The sequence below is a fragment of the Capricornis sumatraensis genome, chromosome 5, assembly GCF_032405125.1.
Source record: "Capricornis sumatraensis isolate serow.1 chromosome 5, serow.2, whole genome shotgun sequence".
NCBI lineage: Eukaryota > Metazoa > Chordata > Mammalia > Artiodactyla > Bovidae > Capricornis > Capricornis sumatraensis.
In genome coordinates, this window is record NC_091073.1 from 36,956,893 (window position 1) to 36,980,448 (window position 23,556).

The following is a 23,556-nucleotide window of genomic DNA, read 5'->3' on the forward strand; positions in this document are numbered from 1 at the left end:
TCATTTAATGGCCACATGGTATTTAACCAGTTATCTGAAATTTTTTTTACTTATTTCTGGTTATAAAAAAATAAAAGCATTCAAATATTACAGAAATATGCACCATAGATAAGTAAAAGAGCAGAGAGAGAGAATGTCAGTTAATTTGGTATATATTGGGAGCTACAGACTTTTTCATATAGGGCTAAATGGTAAGTATTTTCAGCTTTGTGGGTCATTTGGTCTTTTTTTCAGTAAATGAGCATGGCTTGCTTGCTTGCTTGTAAAGTCACTCAGTCGTGTCCGACTCTTTGTGACGGAGAATGGCTTCTCTGTCCATGGGATTTTCCAGGCAAGAGTGCTGGAGTGGATTGCCATTTCCTTCTCCAGGGGATCCCTACCCAGGAATTGAACCCGGGTCTCCTGCATTGCAGGCAGATGCTTTACTGTCTGAGCCACCAGGGATCCACCAGGGAGCATGGCTATGTTCCAGTAAAACTTTTTTACAAATACAGATAACCAACCAGCTCTATCATCTAGCACATTTTGAACAAAAATGGGATTGTACTATGTATATGCTAGTTTGCAACTTTCTTGTTTTCACTTGATTATAGATGCCTTTCCATGTTATTATAGTCTGTTTCATTCTTTTTAGTGACTTAATATTGTTTCATTTTAAAAGGTTCCTTTTCTCCCTGGTTATTCTGTAATAATGGATAATTTGTTGCTAACCTTGTATGTTGGATTTAGTGCTGTGATATGTGTGTGTGTATGAAATATACATGTGAATAATACACGTGTGGGTATTTTATGTTTGTATGACTGTTTCAGCAGGATGGATTTCCTCAAAATGAAATATTTGGCTAAGGGTATGCATGTTAAATTTAATAGACACTTGTCAAGTTGCCCTCCAGGGTTGTGCTGCCAGTGTGCACTCCTATTTCCATTCTTCCACCACTGTGGAAGTGCCAGTTTCTCCACACTATACCAGTTCTGTCTACTTTTAAATGGCAGCTAATTGTTTGCTTTTGCATTTCTTTGTTTACAGGAGAGGTTGAAAGATTTTCTAGTTTGTTGGCTTTGTATTTCTTATACATACAAGAGGGAATATTTTGTATCCTTTGTCAGTTTTTCTGCAGGGAAATTACTTTTTGACTGATTTTTTAATAAAGACATTCACGCTGTCAGTATATGTAGCATATGGTTTTGCTCTCATTCATCAGTTGTCTAATAACTTGGTATATTGTTTTAAAAAATTTGTATGGTAAAACATGTCTATCATCTTTTATGGTTTAGTTATATGCTTAAAAGTTTTTTGAAAACACATTGTAATATATTGCAGGTTTTTTTTTTTTTTTGACATTTTTGTCTGTAATATGGTCTTCCCAGGTTGTGCTAGTGGTAAAGAATCTGCCTGCCAGAGTGGGAGATGTAGGAGACTCAGGTTCAGTCAAGGGTCAAGAAGATCCCCTGGAAGAGGAAATGGCAACCCACTCCAGTATTTTTGCCTGGAAAATTCATGGACAGAAGAGCCTGGCAGGCTACAGTCTATGAGGTCGCAGAGTCAGACAAAACTGAGCAACCAAGCATGTCTGTAATACAGTTGAGATTTCTGGTGCAAACAATAAGAGATGCTGGTTCTTTTTTGCAGACTAGGTAGCCAGTTATTTCAGTTTCATTATTTGAATTCTATCCTTGTGCCAGTAATCTGGAATGGCAATATAAATTACAGTAAGTTGAGAATTTCGTGAGTTCTGGTGAACTTGAACTTTCAGCCATTGATAGAAACCATTTAGCCTCTAGTTGTTACCATATAAAAAGGCTAGTCAGTCAAAATAATATTTATTGAATGGTTTTCCCTTGAGCTATATAATGTGATTTTCCCAGTTGGCAAACAAAACACAAGCTAATATATTTTTTTAAATGTTGGTCTACAGTGAATTGTTACTATTGCAAGAGCCATGGACAGATCAGTTCAGCTTTAAGATTACTGTCTGTAAATTTTGAGGAGTAACTTGTACTTTCTTTTTAAGATACCATCATTTCTTTTTAAGATATCTTAAAAAGGTATCTAAGAATATTGCTTAACATTCTTAGTTTTCTCTAAGGAAAAAAATGTTTCTTCCCATGTAACATTTTTTGGATTCTGTGATTTGTGCAGAGCAGTGAATTTGGGGTTATTGTTCTGATGCCCAGTGACTGTTAGAGAACATTTGCAGTTGACCTGTGGTTTCCTACACCTGAATGTACAGCAACGCATCTTTTTTCACCTCAGGCTTTTCCACCCAAAGTCTGACCTTACTTTCTTTTAAGAGTTTTGGTTTTACCATCTGTTGTTGTTGCTGAAAAATGGACTCCACCAAATATTTTCAGAGAATTGGAGAACAGTTTAGTGTTAATATTTAAATGCTATTCTGAGAATTAAGAACTGTCAACCAGGCGTAGACAGAGACAAAACAAGCGAAACTCCAACAGAAGTCTGTTCTCTGTAGCCAAAGAGGGGCAGCCTAGCAAGATAAAAACTTTTAGACATAAACCATTCTCCTCTAGCCAGACAACACAGAAGAAAGTTACCATTATACCACCCACGTTATCAAAGGCCAAGTGAGGAGCACAGACTCCCACCCTTGTGAGGCTATAACAGAGCATCCAGACTCCCCCTATACCACGTGGAGACCACATGGGGAGCCAGGACTTCTACCCTTACACAGTAATGAGGTGCTCAGCTCCCTCCCTCAGGGGTGATGTCAGAGGAGTGGAGAGTGAGGACTTCCACCATTGCCCAGTGGTAAGCAGCAGTCCCCATCACAATATCAGTGAAGAGTATGTGGGGAAGGGGAGCCTGGAACTCCTCCCTCCATCCAGCAGTGACAAAGAGCTCACCACCTTCAGGTGGCAGTGGAAGCTAAGCAGGAACCTAGATTTTTGCCTCCACCTGGCAGTAACAAAGTGACACCCCTCTGCCCTGCCACAGTGGTATCAGAGAATACTATTTAACATAGGAGGTTTTTTTTTTTTTTTTTTTTTATTAAATTTTAAAATCTTTAATTCTTACATGTGTTCCCAAACATGAAACCCCCTCCCACCTCCCTCCCCATAACATCTCTGTGGGTGATCCCCATGCACCAGCCCCAAGCATGCTGTATCCTGCGTCAGACATAGACTGGCGATTCAATTCTTACATGATAGTATACATGATAGAATGCCATTCTCCCAAATCATCCCGCCCTCTCCCTCTCTCTCTGAGTCCAAAAGTCCGTTATACACAGCTGTGTCTTTTTTCCTGTCTTGCATACAGGGTCATCATTGCCATCTTTCTAAATTCCATATATATGTGTTAGTATACTGTATTGGTGTTTTTCTTTCTGGCTTACTTCACTCTGCATAATCGGCTCCAGTTTCATCCATCTCATCAGAACTGATTCAAATGAATTCTTTTTAACGGCTGAGTAATACTCCATTGTGTACATGTACCAAAGCTTTCTTATCCATTCATCTGCTGATGGACATCTAGGTTGTTTCCATGTCCTGGCTATTATAAACAGTGCTGCGATGAACATTGGGGTACATGTGTCTCTTTCAATTCTGGTTTCCTCGGTGTGTATACCCAGCAGTGGGATTGCTGGGTCATAAGGTAGTTCTATTTGCAATTTTTTAAGGAATCTCCACACTGTTCTCCATAGTGGCTGTACTAGTTTGCATTCCCACCAACAGTGTAGGAGGGTTCCCTTTTCTCCACACCCTCTCCAGCATTTATTGCTTGCAGATTTTTGGATCGCAGCCATTCTGACTGGTGTGAAGTGGTACCTCATTGTGGTTTTGATTTGCATTTCTCTGATAATGAGTGATGTTGAGCATCTTTTCATGTGTTTGTTAGCCATCCGTATGTCTTCTTTGGAGAAATGTCTATTTAGTTCTTTGGCCCATTTTTTGATTGGGTCGTTTATTTTTCTGGAATTGAGCTGCATAAGTTGCTTGTATATTTTTGAGATTAGTTGTTTGTCAGTTGCTTCATTTGCTATTATTTTCTCCCATTCAGAAGGCTGTCTTTTCACCTTGCGTATATTTTCCTTTGTTGTGCAGAAGCTTTTAATTTTAATTAGATCCCATTTGTTTATTTTTGCTTTTATTTCCAGAATTCTGGGAGGTGGATCATAGAGGATCCTGCTGTGATTTATGTCTGAGAGTGTTTTGCCTATATTCTCCTCTAGGAGTTTTATAGTTTCTGGTCTTACATTTAGATCTTTAACCCATTTTGAGTTTATTTTTGTGTGCGGTGTTAGAAAGTGATCTAGTTTCATTCTTTTACAAGTGGTTGACCAGTTTTCCCAGCACCACTTGTTAAAGAGATTGTCTTTACTCCATTGTATATTCTTGCCTCCTTTGTCAAAGATAAGTTGTCCATATGTGTGTGGATTTATCTCTGGGCTTTCTATTTTGTTCCATTGATCTATATGTCTGTCTTTGTGCCAGTACCATACTGTTTTGATGACTGTGGCTTTGTAGTAGAGCCTGAAGTCAGGCAAGTTGATTCCTCCAGTTCCATTCTTCTTTCTCAAGATTGCTTTGGCTATTCGAGGTTTTTTGTATTTCCATACAAATCTTGAAATTATTTGTTCTAGTTCTGTGAAAAATATGGCTGGTAGCTTGATAGGGATTGCGTTGAATTTGTAAATTGCTTTGGGTAGTATACTCATTTTCACTATATTGATTCTTCCAATCCATGAACATGGTATATTTCTCCATCTATTAGTGTCCTCTTTGATTTCTTTCATCAGTGTTTTATAGTTTTCTATATATAGGTCTTTAGTTTCTTTGGGTAGACATATTCCTAAGTATTTTATTCTTTTTGTTGCAATGGTGAATGGAATTGTTTCCTTAATTTCTTTTTCTACTTTCTCATTATTAGTGTATAGGAATGCAAGGGATTTCTGTGTGTTGATTTTATATCCTGCAACTTTACTATATTCATTGATGAGCTCTAGTAATTTTCTGGTGGAGTCTTTAGGGTTTTCCATGTAGAGGATCATGTCATCTGCAAACAGTGAGAGTTTTACTTCTTCTTTTCCAATTTGGATTCCTTTTATTTCTTTTTCTGCTCTGATTGCTGTGGCCAAAACTTCCAGAACTATGTTGAATAGTAGCGGTAACATAGGAGGTTTAAATAAGATCCAGACTTTCATAATAAAATACGTAAATGTCCTGGTTACAAATATAAATCAGTTGTCATACCAAGAACCAGGGAAATCTTAAACTGAATGAAGAAAGATAACCAATGACTGATGTTAGAATTATCTGAAAAAGATTTTAAAGCAGTCGGAATTAAATGCTTCAGTGAGGAATTAATGAGCACAAAGAACAGAATGAAAGAACAGAAAGGCTCAACAGGGAAACAGAAAGTCTTAGGAGATAAATAGAGCATATAAAGAAAAACTAAATGGAAATTTTTGGACTGAAAGATACAATGACTGAAATGAAAAGTATGAGTTAGCAGATTGACTCAAAAGTAGAAAGGAGAGAACAGAGGATAGAATCAGTGAACTGAACTATAGAATGATGTAATTACCCAACCTGAGCAACAGAGAGAAAATAGACTTAAAAAAAAATTCTAGTGCATTAGGGACCTGTAGGATTATAACAAAAGACATAACTTCTGTGGAAGAGAATGAGGGCAGAGCTGGAAAAGTAGTTCAAAAAAATTATGACCAAAAACTTTCTGAAATTTTCAAGAGACACAGACCTCAGATTCAGGAAGCTGAGTGAACCCCAAGTATGATTAGTGAAAAAAGTCCATGCCCTGATACATCATAAGTAAGCTTCTGAAAACTTAAAAGAGCAACTTAGGAAAAAAACCACTTGGACTTACCTGGTGACCTTAGGGTTCTGGGCTGTCACTGTGGTGGCCTGGCTTCAATGCCTGGTCAAGGACGATCCCACAAACTGTGTGATATGGCAAAAAAAAAAATCTTTTCAAAAGCACCTAGAGAAAAACAACACTTAACAGTGAGAAGACAATTCAAATGATAGTGGATTTCTCATCAGAAACCATCAAGACTAGAAATAAGTGGTATATGTATGTGTGTGTGTGTGTGTGTGTGTGTGTGTGTATTTAATTGGAGGATAATTGCTTTACAATGTTGTGTTGGTTTCTGGCATATTTTGTTTTAAATGCTTAAAGAAAAGAACTCTTAATCCAAAATTCTGTACCCAGTGAAAATATCCTTTAGAAATTAAGGGAAATCAAAGTTATTTCTTAGATGAAGGAAAAGAGTTTGTTACTAGCAGACCTACACTAAGAAACAGCTAAAGAAGTTCTTTCAATGGAAAAGAAATGATAAAAATAGAGGAAACTTGGAGCAATCAGGAAGGAAAGAAAAACACAATGCATAAAAATAAAGGTAGGTCACCAGATTGTTTTTCTTCTTGATTTTTCTAAACTGAAGCAAAAATTGTTGAAGGAAAAATTATAACACTGCTGATGTGATTCTAAATTTATGTAGAGGAAATATTTAAGGCAGTATCTTATAAATGAAGTAGTTGGTAAAAGGATGGCATATTCAGATTTTTAAATCTGAATAAAACAAATCAAGGGGAGGGAGAGATGGACTTTAAGAAATTCGCTGCTCATGCAGTTGTGGAGCCTGGAAAGTCCAAAATCTTCAGGGCAGGCTGAAAATTCTGACAAGAACTGATGTTTAGGTCCTGAGTCTGAAGGCAGTCAGTCTGGGGACAAAATTCTTCCTGTTCCAGAAACCTTAGTCTTTTCTTAAGATCTTTAGCTTACTAGATGAAGTATACCCACATTATGGTGAGTAATTACATTACTGAAAGTCTACTGGTTTAAATGCTGTGTTAAGTTGCTTCAGTCATGTCTGACTCTTTGCAACCCTATGGACTGTAGCTTGCCAGCCTCCTTTGTCCATGGGATTCTCAGGAAATAATACTAGAGTGGGTTGCCATGACCTCCTCCAGGGGATCTTCCTGACCCAGGGATCAAACCTGAGTATCCTGTGGCTTCTGCATTGCAGGTGGATTCTATACCACTGGGACTTGCTAATCCCATCTAAAAAGTACTTTCGCAGCAATATCCAGACAGGTAGATTTGTCTCCATACCTTGGCCTAGCCAAATTGACACAGGATGAACCGTCACAGATGATGGTTGTTGTTCAGTCGCTCAGTCGTGTCCTACTCTTTGCAACCCCATGGACTGCAGTACGCCAGGCTTCCCTGTTGTTCACCATCTCCTGGAGCTTGCTCAAACTCATGTCCATTGAGTTGGTGATGCCATCCAACTATCTCATCCTTTATTGCTTCCTTCTCCTTCTGCCTTCAATCTTTCCCAGCATCAGGATCTTTTCCAATGAGTCAGCTCTTCCCATCAGGTGGCCAAAGTACTGGAGTTCCAGCTTCAGCATCAGTCCTTCCAGTGAATATTCAGGATTGATTTCCTTTAGGATTGACTGGTTTGATCTTGTAGTCCAAAGAACTCTCGAGAGTCTTCTCCAATACCATAGTTTGAAAGCATCAATTCTTCAGCGCTCAGCCTTCTTTGTGGTCCAGCTCTCACATTCATACATGACTACTGGAAAAACGGTATCTTGGACTCTATGGACCTTTGTTAGCAAAGTAATGTGTCTGCTTTTTAATATGCTGTCTAGGTTGGTAATAGCTTTCCTTCCAAGGAGTAAGCATCTTTTAATTTCATGGCTGCAGTCACCATTTGCAGTGATTTTGTAGCCCAAGAAAATAAAATTTGTCACTGTTTCCATTGTTTCCGTATCTATTTGCCATGAAATGATGGGACCAGATATCATGATCATAGTTTTTTGAATGTTGACTTTGAAGCCAACTTTTTCTCTCTCCTCTTTCACCTTAATCAAGAGACTTTTTAGTTCCTCTTCACTTTCTGCTGTAAAGGTAGTATTATCTACATATCTGAGGTTATTGATATTTTTCCCTGCAATCTTGATTCCAGCTTGTGCTTTATCTAGCCAGGCATTCACATGATGTACTCTGTATATAAGTTAAATAAGCAGGATGACAGTATACAGCCTTGATGTAGTCCTTTCCCAATTTTGGATCAGTCTGTTATTCTGTCTGGTTCTAACTGTTGTTGCTTCTTGACTTGCATACAGGTTTCTTAAGAGGCGGGTAAGGTGGTCTGATATTGCCATCTCTTGAAGAATTTTCCAGTTTGTTGTGATCCACATAGTCAAAGGCTTTAGTGTAGTCAGTGAAGCAGAAGTAGATGTTTTTCTGGAATTCTCTTGCTTTTTCTATGATCCAATGGATGTTGGCAATTTGATCTCTGGTTCCTCTGCCTTTTCTGAATCCAGCTTAAACATCTGTAACTTCTTGGTTCATGTACTGTTAAAGCCTCACTTGGAGAATTTTGAGCATTACTTTGTTAGCATGTTAAATGAGTGCAATTGTATGGTAGTTTGAACATTCTTTGGCATTGCCTTTCTTTGGGATTGAAATGAAAACTGACCTTTTCCAGTCCTGTGGCCACTGCTGAGTTTTCCAAATTTGCTGGCATATTGAGTGCAGTACTTTCACAGCATCATCTTTTAGGATTAGAAACAGCTCAACTGGAATTCCATCACCTCCACTAGCTTTGTTGATAGTGATGCTTCCTAAGGCCCACTTAACTTAGCACTCCAAGATATCTGGTTCTAGGTGAGTGATCACACCATCATGGTTATCTGGGTCATTAAGATCTTTTTTTGTATATTTCTTCTGTGTACTCTTGCCACCAGTTTGTAATCTTTTCTGCTTCTGTTAGGTCCATACTCTTGCTCTCCTTTATTGTGCCCATCTTTGCATGGAATGCCTCTTTGGCATCACTCATTTTCTTGAAGAGATCTCTAGGCTTTCCTGTTTTGTTGTTTTCCTCTGTTTCTTTGCTTTGTTCATTTAGAATGGCTCTGTTATCTCTCCTTGCTATTCTTTGGAACTCTGCATTCAGATGGATATATCTTTCCTTTTCTCCTTTGCCTTTCGCTTCTCTTCTTTTCTCAGCTATTTGTAAGACCTCCTCAGACACCATTTTGTCTTTTGGCATTTCTTTTTCTTTGGGATGGTTTTTTTTTTAATCTTTTAAAAATTTTCTATTGGAGTATAGTTGATTTATAATATTGTATTTCAGGTGCATAGGAAAGTGAGTCAGTGATACATATATCCACTCTTTTTTATATTCTTTTCCCATATGGGTCATTAGAGATTACTGAATAGAGTTCCCTGTGCTATGCAATAGGTCCTTATTATCTATTTTATATTTAGTAGTGTGTATATGTATATTGGGTTGTTGGAAAAGGCTGTTTGCTATGACCAGTGCATTCTCTTGGCAAAACTCTGTTCGCTTTTGCTTTGCTTTATTTTGTACTCCAGTGCCACACTTGCCTGTTACTCCAGGTATCTCTTGACTTCTTCCGTTTGCATTCCAGTCCCCTATAATGAAAAGGACATCTATTTTGGGTGTTAGTTCTAGAAGGTCTTGTAGGCCTTCATAGAACCGTTCAACTTCAGCTTCTTTTGCATTAGTGGTTGGAGCATAGACTTGGATTCTGTGATACTGAATGATTTGCCTTGGAAACTAACCAAGATCATTCTGTCATTTTTGAGATTGCACCCAGGTACTGCATTTTGGATTCTTTTGTTGACTGTGAGGACTTCTTCATCTTTCGCTGCAAAGGATATAATTAGTCTGTTTTCGGTATTGACCATCTGGTGATGTCCATGTGTAGAGTCGTCTCTTGTGTTGTTAGAAGACAGTGTGTGTTATGACCAGTGGATTCTCTTGGCTTAACTCTGTTAGCCTTTGCACTGCTTCATTTTATACTCCAAGGCCAAATTTGCCTGTTACTCCAGGTATCTCTTGACTTCCTACTTTTGCATTCCAGTCCCCTGTGATGAAAAGGACATTTTTTTTTTTTTTTTTTTGGTGTTAGTTCTAGAACCTCTTATAGGTCTTTATAGAACCGTTCAACTTCAGCTTCTTCCACGTTAGTGGTTGGGGCATTGACTTGGATTACTGTGATATTGAATGGCTTGCACTGGAAATGAACAGAGATCATTTGTAGTTTTTGAGGTTACATCCAAGTACTGCATTTTGGACTCTTGCTGATTATGGGGGCTACTCCATTTCTTCTAAGGGATTTTTGCCCACAGTAATAGATATAATGGTCATCTGAATTAAATTCATCCATTCTGGTCCATTTAGTTCACTGATTCCTAAAATGTTGATGTATACTCGTGCCATCTCCTGTTTGACCACTTTCAGTTTAGCTTGATTCATGGACCTAACATTTCATGTTCCTATACAGTATTGTTCTTTACAGCATCAGACTTTACTTCCACCACCAGACATATCCACAGCTTTGGGTTCTTTATGCTTTGGCTCCGGCTCTTCATTCCTTTGGAGCTATATCTCCGCTCTACTCCAGTAGCCTTTTGAGCACCTACCAACCTGGGGAGTTCATCTTTCAGTGTCGTATCTTTTTGCATTTTTCATACTGTTCATAGGGTTCTCAAGGCAAGAATACTGAAGTGGTTTACCATTCCCTTCTGCAGTGGACCACGTTTTGTCAGAACTCTCCACCATGACCCATCCATCTTGGGTGGCCCTACACAGCATGGCTTATAGTATCATTGAGTTAGACAAGGCTGTGGTCCATGTGATAAGTTTGGTTAGTTTTCTGTGATTGTGGTTTTCATTCTGTCTTCCCTCTGATAAAGATAAGAGGCTTGTGGAAGCTTCCTGATGGGAGGGACTGGCTGTGGGGAAACTGGGTCTTGCTCTGGTTGGGGAGGCTTGCTCAGTTAATCTTTAATCCAATTTTCTGCTGATGGGTGAGGCTGTGTTCCCTCCCTGTATCTTGGCCTTAGGCCAAACTGTGTTAGGGGTAATGGTGGCCTCTTGCAAAAGGACTTAAGCCAGGATGCTCTGGCTCCCATGACTGTTGTAGTCAGTGCCCCTGCTTCCATAGTAGGCCGCTGTCAACCCACACCTGTGCTGGAGGCTCCGGGACACTCACAGGCAAATCTGGCTCAGTCTCTTGTGGGGTCACTGCTCCTTTCTCCTGCTTCCTGGTGCATACAAGGTTTTGTTGTGCCCTCCAAAAGTCTGTTTCCCCAGTCCAGTGGAAATTCTGTAATCAAATCCCACTGACCTTCAAAGTCAAATTCACTCGGGATTCTCAGTCCCTTTGCTGGACCTGCTGGATCTGCTGGATCACAGATGGTTAAGAGAGGTAAAGCTTCTGTATATCACTGTGATTGGTAAAACGACTATCGTACATTACGTATATGATGTAATATCCAGAACAACTAAAACTTGCAGAGAGATAATTTAAAAACCCTTCAGAAATATGAAAAAAATTCTAAAAAATGCTCAAGTACCCCATAGGAAGGTAGGAAAAGGAAAACAGGGAAGTGAAAAAACAGAACAAACAAAAGATGAAATTTCAGACTTAAGTTCTAATGTACCAGAATTGCATTAATTATTAGTGTTATAAATGCACTAGTTGGAGGACACTGGCAGGTTGGGTTAAAAAACATGACAAAGTATGTGCTGTCTACAAGAAACTCACTTCAAACTTAATGATACTGGCTGGCTGTAAGTAGAAGGATTGGAAAAGATATTTCATGCAAATATTTGTCAAAGGAAAGCAGGAATGTCTACATTAATAACAGATCAAGTAGACTTCAGAGGCAAGAAAACTACCAGTGTTAGAGAAGGACATTATATAATCATAAAGGGGTCAATCCACCCAGAAAAAATAACAGTCCTAAATGTATCTACAAAAATGATAGAACTGAAAGTAAAAATGGATAAATCCACAATTATAGTTGAGAATTTAAACACTGCTCTCTCAGAAACTGATAGAACTAGGCAGAAAATCTACAAAAATATAAAAGACCTGAAGAACCCAGTCTAAGCAGTGGACTCCTACATATATGGAAGCTCCATCAATAACAGCAAGATATACATTTTTTTTTTCAAATTCTGTAAGCATTTTACTTATCATTGAAGAAGAAACACAGGAGCATTGTGTTGGCTTCAATGAGACCAAATAGTTAATCTTTAACATAGCTATTACACTCCAAAATTGAAGTCAACACAGGGGATATACATGGGTTTTAACAGTCCATAGGACATTTACCAAAATAGTTATCCTAAGACATAAAACAAACCTCAACAAATTTATAAGAATTGAGATCGTAAAGTGTATTCTGTGACTGCAGTGAGCTCAAATTAGAAATAAAAGCATGGTAATAGGACAATCCCCAAATGAAAGTGCAACATAAAAAATTGTGGGACACAGCTACAGCCATGCTGAGAGAGAAGTTTACTTTAGAAAAGTACATACTTTAGAAAAGAGAAGTCTTAAATGGGTAATCTGAGCTCCTACCTCAAGAACCTAGAAAAAAAAGAGCTAAAGAAACCCAGAGCAGAGCAGAAAGAAGGAAATGATTAAAGTAAGAACAGAAATAAATGAAAGAAAATCAGTAGAGAAAATCAATGCACCAAAGAGCTTTTCCTTTGAAAGAGTGGGGAATAAACTGGCAAACTTCTAATAAGACTGACAAAAATTGCACTGTCACTATAGACCCTGCAAACATCAAAAGCATAATAAGAGACTACTATGAACAGCTCTACACATAAACATAGTAACTTATATGAAAGGGGTTAGTACCTCTAATGGAGAAGGCAGTGGCACCCCACTCCAGTACTCTTGCCTGGAAAATCCCATGGATGGAGGAGCCTGGTGGGCTGCAATCCATGGGGTCGCTAAGAGTCGGGTACGACTGAGCAACTTCACTTTCACTTTTCACTTTGATGCATTGGAGAAGGAAATGGCAACCCACTGCAGTGTTCTTGTCTGTAGAATCCCAGAGACGGGGGAGCCTGGTGGGCTGCCATCTGTGGAGTCGCACAGAGTCAGACACGACTGAAGCGACATAGCAGCAGCAGCAGCAGTACCTCTAAAACCATGAACTAGCACAGTCATCCAGTATGGAATAAGTAATTTGAATGGCTCTGTATAGGCATAGCTCAGAGATACTTGGTTCTAGACCACTGCAATAAAGCAAGTCATTCCAAGTTTTTGGTTTCACAGTGCATGTAAAAGTTACATTTACACTGTAGTTTATTAGGTGTACAATAGTAATAGCATTATCTAAGAAACCAAATAAATGTACACACCATAATTAAAAATACTTTATTGCTAAAAAGTGCTAACCATTATCTGAGCCTTCAGCAAGTCATAATCTCTTTTTTTTTTAACTGATCTTGCCTTGATGTCAATGGCTGATGACTGGTCAGGGTGGTGTTGCTGAGGGTTGGCGGGCTGACAATATCTTCACATAAAACAACAGTGAAGTTTGCTGCATCAGTTGACTGATTCACAAATGATTTCTCTATAGTACGCCATGCTGTTTGATAGTGTTTTACCCACAGTAGAACTTTCAGAATTGAAATAAGTCCTCAAACTCTGCTGCTGCTTTGCAAACTAAGTTTATGTAATATTCTTAATGTCTTTTTTTTCTTTTTTTGTCATTTCAAGTCTTCATAGCAACTTCACTAGTAGAGTCCATCTCAGTAAACCATTACTCATTCCTTAAAGAGGCAACTTCTCATTTGTTAAAGGGTTTTTTTTGTTTGCTAATTTTTTTTTCTGTCATGAGATTGCATCAACTCAGTGACAGTCATCAGGCTTCACTTCGAATTCCAGTCCCCATACTGTTTTCACATATCTGCACATCTGATCACAGATCACCATAACAAATACCATAATGAAAAAGTTTTAAATATTGCAATAATTACCAAAATGTGACACAGAGACATAAAGAGAGCAAGCGCTGTTGGAAAAATGGCACCGATACACTTCCTTGGCACAGGGTTGCCACAACCTGTCAATTTGTATAAAAAAAATTTTTGTATATAAAAAAAAATCACAGTATTTACAAAGTGAGATAATTTTTTTAAATGTTAGGGAAATTGACTATAGTTTTAAGAACTTCCAAAAAGAAATCTTCAGGCCCAGGTGGTTGCACTGGAGAATTCTATCAGAAATTTTAATAGCAATCTAGAACCGACATCTTGGAATGTGAAGTCAAGTGGGCCTTAGAAAGCATCACTAGGAACAAAGCTAGTGGAGGTGATGGAATTCCAACTGAGCTGTTTCAAATCCTGAAAGATGATGCTGTGAAAGTGCTGCACTCAATAGGCCAGCAAATTTGGAAAACTCAGCAGTGGCCACAGGACTGGAAAAGGTCAGTTTTCATTTCAATTCCAAAGAAAAGCAATGCCAAAGAATGCTCAAACTACCGCACAGTTGCTCTCGTCTCACACGCTAGTAAAGTAATGCTCAAAATTCTCGAAGCCAGGCTTCAGCAATATGTGAACCGTGAACTCCCTGACGTTCAACCTGGTTTTAGAAAAGGCAGAGGGGAGCAGGATGCGGGGAGGGTACGCTTCCCGCCGGCGCGGAGCGAGGACGGTGACAGCCATGCGCGCACGTGCGCGCCCAGTTGCAGCGCGGCCCTGAGACCTCCGTCGGCCGCTGAGAGGCCCGTGGCCTCTGGGCGGCCGCCGTCTAAGGGCCCCGTCCGTGGGCGTTCCCAGCGTCCCCGGCCCGAGTCCCGGAGAGCGGGGCCTGCCCTCCCCGTCGGTCCCCGATCGCGATCCTTGCCCAGGGCCGTCAGGGTCCACCCCTGGGACTCCCCTTTCCGTTCCTGGGCAGGGTCCTCACGGCCCATGCTGGCCGCTGGGGGCCCGCGCCACTCAGACAGCTCTCGGGCCGGCCAGCCGGCCACCATGGTGGCCCTGAAGCCTGTGCGCCTCCTCCAGGGAGGCTAAAAGGTCCCGAGCACAGGCCTTGGGGCGCGAGGGTCCCACGCCTGAGCCCCGCGCCATGGCCGGGGCCATCGCTTCCCGAATGAGCTTCAGCTTGCTCAAGAGGAAGCAGCCTAAGACATTCACCGTGCGGATCGTCACCATGGACGCGGAGATGGAGTTCAATTGCGAGGTGAAGTGGAAGGGGAGGGACCTGTTTGACTTGGTGTGACGGACCCTGGGGCTTCGCGAAACCTGGTTCTTCGGCCTGCAGTACACGATCAAGGACACCATGGCCTGGCTCAAGATGGACAAGAAGGTGCTGGATCACGATGTCTCAAAGGAAGAGCCAGTCACCTTTCACTTCCTGGCCAAATTTTATCCCGAGAATGCCGAGGAAGAGCTGGTTCAGGAGATCACGCAACACTTATTCTTCCTGCAGGTGAAGAAGCAGATCTTGGATGAAAAAATCTACTGCCCTCCCGAGGCGTCTGTGCTCCTGGCTTCTTACGCCGTCCAGGCCAAGTACGGCGACTACGACCCCTCTGTTCACAAGCGGGGGTTTCTGGCCCAAGAGGAATTGGTTCCAAAAAGGGTAATAAATCTGTATCAGATGACTCCGGAAATGTGGGAGGAGAGGATCACAGCCTGGTGCACGGAGCACCGAGGCCGAGCCAGGGACGAAGCGGAGATGGAATATTTAAAGATAGCTCAGGACCTGGAGATGTAATGGTGTGAACTGCTTCACAATCAGGAATAAAAAGGGCACAGAGCTGCTGCTCGGAGTGGATGCTTTGGGGCTTCACATTTATGACCCTGAGAACAGGCTGATCCCCAAGATCTTCCCGTGGAACGAAATCCGGAACATCTCCTATAGCGACAAGTTTACCATTAAGCCTTTGGATAAGAAAATCGATGTCTTCAAATTTAACTCCTCAAAGCTTCGTGTCAATAAGCTGATTCTCCAGCTGTGTATTGGGAATCACGACCTGTTTATGAGGAGAAGGAAGGCCGATTCTTTGGAAGTCCAGCAGATGAAAGCCCAGGCCAGGGAGGAGAAGGCTAGAAAGCAGATGGAACGGCAGTGCCTCGCTCGGGAGAAGCAGATGCGAGAGGAGGCTGAGCACACGCGGGACGAGCTGGAGAGGCGGCTGCTACAGATGAAGGAAGAGGCAACGATGGCCAATGAAGCCCTGATGCGGTCCGAGGAGACAGCTGACCTGTTGGCCGAAAAGGCCCAGATCACAGAGGAGGAGGCAAAGCTCCTGGCCCAGAAGGCGGCAGAGACCGAGCAGGAGATGCAGCGCATCAAGGCCACGGCTATCCGGATGGAGGAGGAGAAGCGCCTGATGGAGCAGAAGGTGCTGGAGGCCAAGGTGCTGGTGCTGAAGATGGCCGAGGAGTCAGAGAGGAGGGCCAAGGAGGCCGATCAGCTGAAGCAGGACCTGCAGGAAGCCCGTGAGGCAGAGCGAAGAGCCAAGAAGCTGCTGGAAATCACCCCCAAGCCCACGTACCCGCCCATGAACCCACTCCCAGCACCACTGCCTCCCGACAGGGCAAGCTTCAACCTCATCGGCGACAGCCTGTCTTTCAACTTCAAGGACACCGACATGAAGCGGCTTTCCATGGAGATTCAGAAAGAGAAAGTGGAGTACATGGAGAAGAGCAAGCACCTGCAGGAGCAGCTCAACGAGCTCAAGACCGAGATCGAGGCCTTGACACTCAAAGAGCGGGAGACGGCCTTGGACATGCTGCATAACGAGAACTCTGACCGTGGTGGCGGCGGCAGCAAGCACAACACCATCAAAAAGCTCACCCTGCAGAGCGCCAAGTCCCGAGTGGCCTTCTTTGAAGAGCTCTAGCAAGTGACCCGGCCACCCCAGGATCGGCTGCTTCTGCCAGTCTGCCCCCTGCACCGACGGGATGGGCCCAACACCGCAGGAGCCACCCGAAGGCGGGCGAGCGGAGAGCCCAGGCCTTTCGTGTGCAATTGCCTTGAACTATGACCCTGCAGAGGGTTCTCTCGTGGGGTTCTAGTTCTCCTGACCTGAGTCTTTAGGTCTTTTTTCAGGAGTATTTGTCTCTCCTTGTCTGATGTGGGATCCTATGCTTCCTTCGTCCAAAGCAAAAAAAAAAAAAAAAGAAAGAAAAGGCAGAGGAACCAGAGATCAAATTGTCAATATCCGCTGGATCATGGAAAAAGCAAGAAAGTTCCAGAAAAACATCTATTTCTGCTTTATTGACTATGCCAAAGCCTTTGACTGTGTGGATCACAATAAACTGTGGAAAATTCTGAAAGAGATGGGAATACCAGACCACCTGACCTGCCTCTTGAGAAATCTGTATGCAGGTCAGGAAGCAACAGTTAGAACTGGACATTGAACAACAGACTGGTTCCAAATAGGAAAAGGAGTACTTCAAGGCTGTATATTGTCACCCTGCTTATTTAACTTATATGCAGAGTACATCATGAGAAACGCTGGACTGGAAGAAACACAAGCTGGCATCAAGATTGCCAGGAGAAATTTCAATAACCTCAGATATGCAGATGACACTACCCTTATGGCAGAAAGTGAAGAGGAACTAAAAAGCCTCTTGATGAAAGTGAAAGAGGAGAGCAAAAAAGTTGGCCTAAAGCTCAACATTCAGAAAACAAAGATCATGGAATCCAGTCCCATCACTTCATGGGAAATAGATGGGGAAACAGTGGAAACAGTGTCAGACTTTATTTTTTTGGGCTCCAGAATCACTGCAGATGGTGATTGCAGCCATGAAATTAGAAGACGCTTACTCCTTGGAAGAAAAGTTATGATCAACCTAGATAGCATATTCAAAAGCAGAGACATTACTTTGCCGACTAAGGTCCGTCTAGTCAAGGCTATGGTTTTTCCTGTGGTCATGTATGGATGTGAGAGTTGGACTGTGAAGAAGGCTGAGCACCGAAGAATTGATGCTTTTGAACTGTGGTGTTGGAGACTCTTGAGAGTCCCTTGGACTGCAAGGAGATCCAACCAGTCCATTCTGAAGATCAACCCTGGGATTTCTTTGGAGGGAATGATGCTAAAGCTGAAACTCCAGTACTTTGGCCACCTCATGCGAAGAGTTGACTCATTGGAAAAAACTCTGATGCTGGGAGGGATTGGGGGCAGGAGGAGAAGGGGACGACCAAGGATGAGATGGCTGGATGGCATCACGGACACGATGAACATGAGTCTGGGTGAACTCCGGGAGATGGTGATGGACAGGAAGGCCTGGCGTGCTGCGATTCATGGGGTCTCAAAGAGTTGGACACGACTGAGCGACTGAACTGAACTGAGTATCAATCTTACACAGTCATTTCCAGAAAATAGAAGAGGAGAGAACACTTCCCAGTTCAGTTATAAGGCTAGTATTAACTTTACATCAAAACCAAAGACTGTATTGGTAATGAAAACTAAAGACCAGTATCCCTCATGAGTATAGATGTGCAGGTCCTTAGGAAAAACTTAGCAAGTGGAATTCAACAACATATACAGAGAATTAATTACTGTTACCAAGTGGAATTTATTCCAGGGATGCGAGTCTGTTTTAATTTTCAAAAAGCAATCAGCTTAATCCATCATACTAGAAGGTTAATGAAAAGAAAGGGTTACTGTAAGAGAGCAACCCAGGAATCCTTGTGGTGAAGGAAATACTCTGCATCTTGACTGTACCAGACTCAGTACTCTAGTAGTGATGTTTTATGTGATTTTGCAAGATGTCACTATTGGGGGAGACTGGGAAAAGGGTACTGAAAACTTGTATTTGTTACTTCTTGCACTTAGTCAGATCATTATGTAGCTTTTCTTTTCTTGCTTAAGAACTAGGCTTTTTTAATGTAACTAGGCATTGAATTTGCATGGGAAGTTGATGGGAACATCTCTTGATCTACTCGTGAGATCTAAACAGTGTGCCTTGCACTCTTAAGTAGGGAAGTAATAAAATATTTGTTGAATGATATAATTTATTCAGCACTCAATGGGAGAGGGTAGCTGTATTAAAAATGTAAAAGACTGAACAATTAATGTCCACTTAATTACAGAGTTTATGAGGCTTTTGAAACGATTTTTACCTAGCTATTTGCTCTGATACTTAAATTAGCTTTTAGTTCTGAGGAGGCATTCTTGTTTTGTTGCTGGCTTCACAATAAAACTTTACAGTGAGTAATTTGTTTTGATCAAGAAGTGACTTCTAACTTTTCTCCCTTGTACAATTAAGCAGATGTTAGTGGTAGTAAAATATTCATTTGAATTTGAAAAATATTAATAAGGAAAAGTTTTTGACTTACACTTTAAACACTTAATATATTTTATTTTCATTAGTCATTTTTGCATTTTACTATAATTGTGTTTCTTTTTTGTGTACACATGGTTAATTTTATTTGTATCTGCCTCTCTTCACATTTATACAAATAGTAAAACCTATTGAGATATAAGTAAGAGATAAATCAAGATAGAGACATATAGGTATGGAAGTTTATTTTACTTTGTGTAATATCTTTAAGGTTCATCCATTTTGTATCATGTATTAGAGATCACTGTTCCTTTTTATGGCTAAATAATATTCTCTTGTATGTGAATACCAAATTTTGTTGATCTTGTCACCTACTGACGGACACTTAGGTTATTTCCACCTTTGGCTATTGTGAATAATTCTGAAATAAACATTGGTGTACAGGTACCTCTATGAGTCTCTTCTTTCACTTTTTAAAGGTATATACCTAGGAGTGGAATTTCTGGGTCGTATGGTTTGATCCCTGGGTTGGGAAGATCCCCTGGAGAAGGGAAAGGCTAGCCACTCCAGTATTCTGGCCTAGAGAATTCCATGGACTATATAGTCCATGGGGTCACAAAGAGTCAGGCATGACTGAGTGGCTTTCACTTTCACTTTTTTCATGGTATGTGTAGCTTTTTTAGAAACTGCTTGGCTGTTTTGCATGTTGGCTATGCCATTTTATAGTCCCACTAGCAGTATATGCGGATTCTAACTTCCTCATGTTCTTGCCAGTGTTTATTATTTTCTCTTTCTTTGATTATAGTCATCCTAGCAGGTGTAAAGTGATGTATCATGTGATGTTTGGTATTGTTTCACATGCTTGTTGATCAGTTGCATATCGTCTTTGGAGAAATGTTTTTTCAAGTCCTTTGCTGATTTTAAAAATTGAGTGGTTTATCTTTTTATTGTTGGGTTTAGGAGTTCTTTATATGCTCTTGATATTAAGCCCTTGTCAGATACATGATTTGCAAATATTTTCTTCCATTTTGTAGATTGTCATCTCCCTTTCTGGATAGTATCTTTTGATGTCCAAAAGTTTTAAATTTGAAAAAGTCCAATTTACCTGTTTTATTTTTCTTCTATTTTTTTTTTCTGATGACTTAGTAGCAGAACCATTAACAATTTTATTAGCTGTTGTTAAAATGATTTTTTTCTCTGATCACAGATTGGAGTTGAGGTGGGTCCAGGATCAACAAAAAATAACTGTATTAGTTGTCACTGACTGAATACCTAATATGTGCTAGGTGCCATTGGAAATCCTGAGTAAAGAGACTTAAAATGAAGCAGAGGGTCATAATTTCATTTTTTTTTCTTTTTATTTTAATTGGAGGCTAATTACTTTACAGTATTGTGGTGGTTTTGCCATACATTGACATGAATCCGCCATGGGTGTACATGTGTTCCCCATCCTGACCCTCCCTCCCACCTCCCTCCCCATCCCATCTCTCAGGGTCATCCCAGTGCACCAGCCCTGAGCACCCTGTCTCATGCATCGAGCCTGGACTGACAATCTATTTTACATATGGTAATATACATGTTTCAATGCTATTCTCTTAAATCATCCCAGCCTCGCCTTCGCCAACAGAGTCCAAAAGACTGTTCTTTACATCTGTGTCTCTTTTGCTGTCTCACATATAGGGTCATCATTACCATCTTTCTAAATTCCATATATATGCATTAATATACTCTATTGGTGTTTTTCTTTCTGATTTACTTCGCATAATTTCATTCTTGCCAGTTAAATTCTGCTGACATCATGTAACCTCCCAGAGAGATTAGAAGATAGTTCCCCCTATCATTTGCTAGTCAAAACTACTATCTGTACTGCACTAACCAGGTTCCTGGCTCTGCTCTGGTTCCTGGGTTCCCCCCACATTTCAGCCTGTGGAGGTTCTAGGTTTTTTTGTTTCTGCATTTCATTGAGTTTCTTACTTGGGTAGCTTTTTAACCTTACCTGCCTAGCCCACAGTCATCTTTAGTCTGCTTAAGAGTCTCAAAGTAAATGAATTTCTTACAGAGGGACTAACATTTTAAGCCAGTACTTAAATCTGTTTTATTGCATTAGAAAAGTGAGTTTCCCCACATTTATAACTGACATTATTCCTATAAGAAACTCTGTATGTGATACTATAGATTAAAATACTGGGGCTTTTCCTGTTTGCGGTTTGAGTGCTTTCTCTCTAGTATATTTCAGATGATTCAATAATTGTTCATGTTTCCTGTCAAACTATGAAAGCACAAATATTAAGTGCTCTATCACTGTTTATTATGATTTATTCTCATTTTTCTTCCCCCTAGCGGATCTAAGAAGAACAATTGCTGTCCTTTTGGATGACATTTTACAACGTTTGGTAAAGCTGGAGAACAAAGTCGACTATATTGTTGTGAATGGCTCAGCAGCTAGCACTACCAGTGGTACTAGTGGGAATCCAGTGCCACTGACCACAAATAAAAGGATAAAAGCATCAGGCAGCATTAGATAGCAGTTGAAGATCACCTGGTGCTGCTACATTCACCATGGATTATCTCCTATGGCAGAAAATCACTGGCTAGCATAGAGTAATACTTTACAATAAAAGCTCTACGCATTTTCAAGGAATATGCTGGATTCATGGAACTTTAATTCTGTATATAATTTAAAAAGTTATTAGTTTGCTTTCAGGCACATCTCTTCAATGCTGTACTATAGCCTTAAAGGGAATTTGGTAACATGGTTGATGTAGTAAGCAGGTAGGTGATCTTTGTATAAACCTTTGTGTTTGAGACCAAGTTGAAACAAAAACACTGAAAGACGGATTCATTTCTACAAAATATTTATTTAAATATATAACATATTTTTTAGACAAATGAGGAATATTGTTATTGAGTCGTTTTGTCATTTGTTATGGATAGATGTAACTGTTGGACTAATACTATTAGAAAATGTGGTTACTTCCAGTACTTACTATATTTTGTTATTCAGATTATGAACAGAGAGAAAGGAAGTATAATGTTGAAAATAGTGTTTTGAAATGATGACCCAAAGAATGTCTTCATTTGCACTATCCCTTCAGAATAACTGAAGGTTATTGTATATTAAAAAAAATTACATTTGTAAGAGTATAATCTTGAAATGGGTAGTAGCCACTGTTTGTAAAATATTCTAAACATTGGGGCAATTAAATAACATTAAAATAGTAATCTCCAATCTCGTATGTAACATTTTCTTATATACTTGTATTCTGAAGAATAAAAGATATTTTTATGATGAGATTAAATATTCATGATTTTTCATATAGATGAACGTTAATTTAAAAATATAACACTTCGAGTGATTATGCTGTCAAGAAAGCACATTATTTCCATATTTGGGTAATTTTTGCTTTTATTGTATTGACAAGGGAGGGGGATACTGAGATATTTGTGAGACTGGAACTCTTAAGGACTTTAGCAAGATGTATATAATAAAAGTATTTGTGTTGCATTAAATTGTTTGGAAAATGTTAACATTATAGTATATAGAATATATACTCTTTATGAAATGTTGGATTTGTATGATACACAGTAGATATTCATTTTATATAGTGACCACTTAAAAATAAGAGCATTTAAAATGTAATTTAAATTATGAAGATGGACTATCGTTTCAGGAAAACAGCTATTCTATATATAGCACAAGAGAGCTCAATCTTGGGTAAATTCTAGTATAGAGCAAAGTACACCTTTATTTAAATTTTCCTTGTTGCAAATTTAATTGCCATATGGTGCCCTATGTTTCATAGTATTTATTCTCTAAGTGGAGCTAGCTTCTAGATTTAGACAGTATTGCATTTAGTTTTGGAAATTGTATTGTTCATTATTACAATGTGCTACCAGATGTGGTAGCAATAATTATACTGGTTTATTAAAGTAAGTATGAGAAAATACTTCTTGAAGGTATCTTTGCAAACTCTTCCCTGTACCCTGCCTTATGTGAAGAAAGTATTTACATACCATTTCCAGGTGAAGTTTGGAATAGTTGTTCAGTCTCTCATTAGATGTGTACATTTTTTGTTTTTGTTTACAGGGATGAAATAAAATGTATTATTTGTACTTTAAAGTGTTATAAGTTTTCTTCTTTAATGGTGATTGTTCTTTTAATAAATGGTAAGTGACTAAAAGGAATTTTAGATAATTTTGGGTTTTGTTCCATCAATTCAAAAGAAAAAAATGAAAGATTGCCTCGTTCAGATTAGAAGAGTCTGAAGTTGGGGATTGATGGGAACGAATTCTGAGGTTTGTGATTGGACGTGGTTCCTAGATTTGTTCCCTCAAGTTGAAGTTTACTGTTGAGTCTTTTTTTTAATTTTAATTTTATTCTGGAGCATAGTTGATTAACAGTGTTGTGTTAGTTTCAGGTATCCAGCAAAGGGTTTCAGTTATATATGTGTCTGTTCTTTTTAAAATTCTTTCTTCATTATGTTAT

At 39.8% G+C, this 23,556-nt stretch overlaps 1 protein-coding gene and 1 pseudogene across 1 annotated transcript in view; both read left to right on the forward strand.

The window, feature by feature from the left end:
• CCDC126 (coiled-coil domain containing 126) overlaps positions 1-23,077 on the forward strand; it is a 48,170-nt gene extending 25,093 nt beyond the window's left edge. Inside the window, exon 3 of the mRNA XM_068973160.1 lies at positions 21,411-23,077. Within this exon, the coding sequence (XP_068829261.1) occupies positions 21,411-21,595 (185 nt within the window). The 3' untranslated portion in view covers positions 21,596-23,077. The remainder of the gene's footprint in view (positions 1-21,410) is intronic.
• Positions 14,899-16,681, forward strand: LOC138079963 (merlin pseudogene; annotated as a pseudogene).
• Positions 23,078-23,556: the final 479 nt, after the last annotated feature.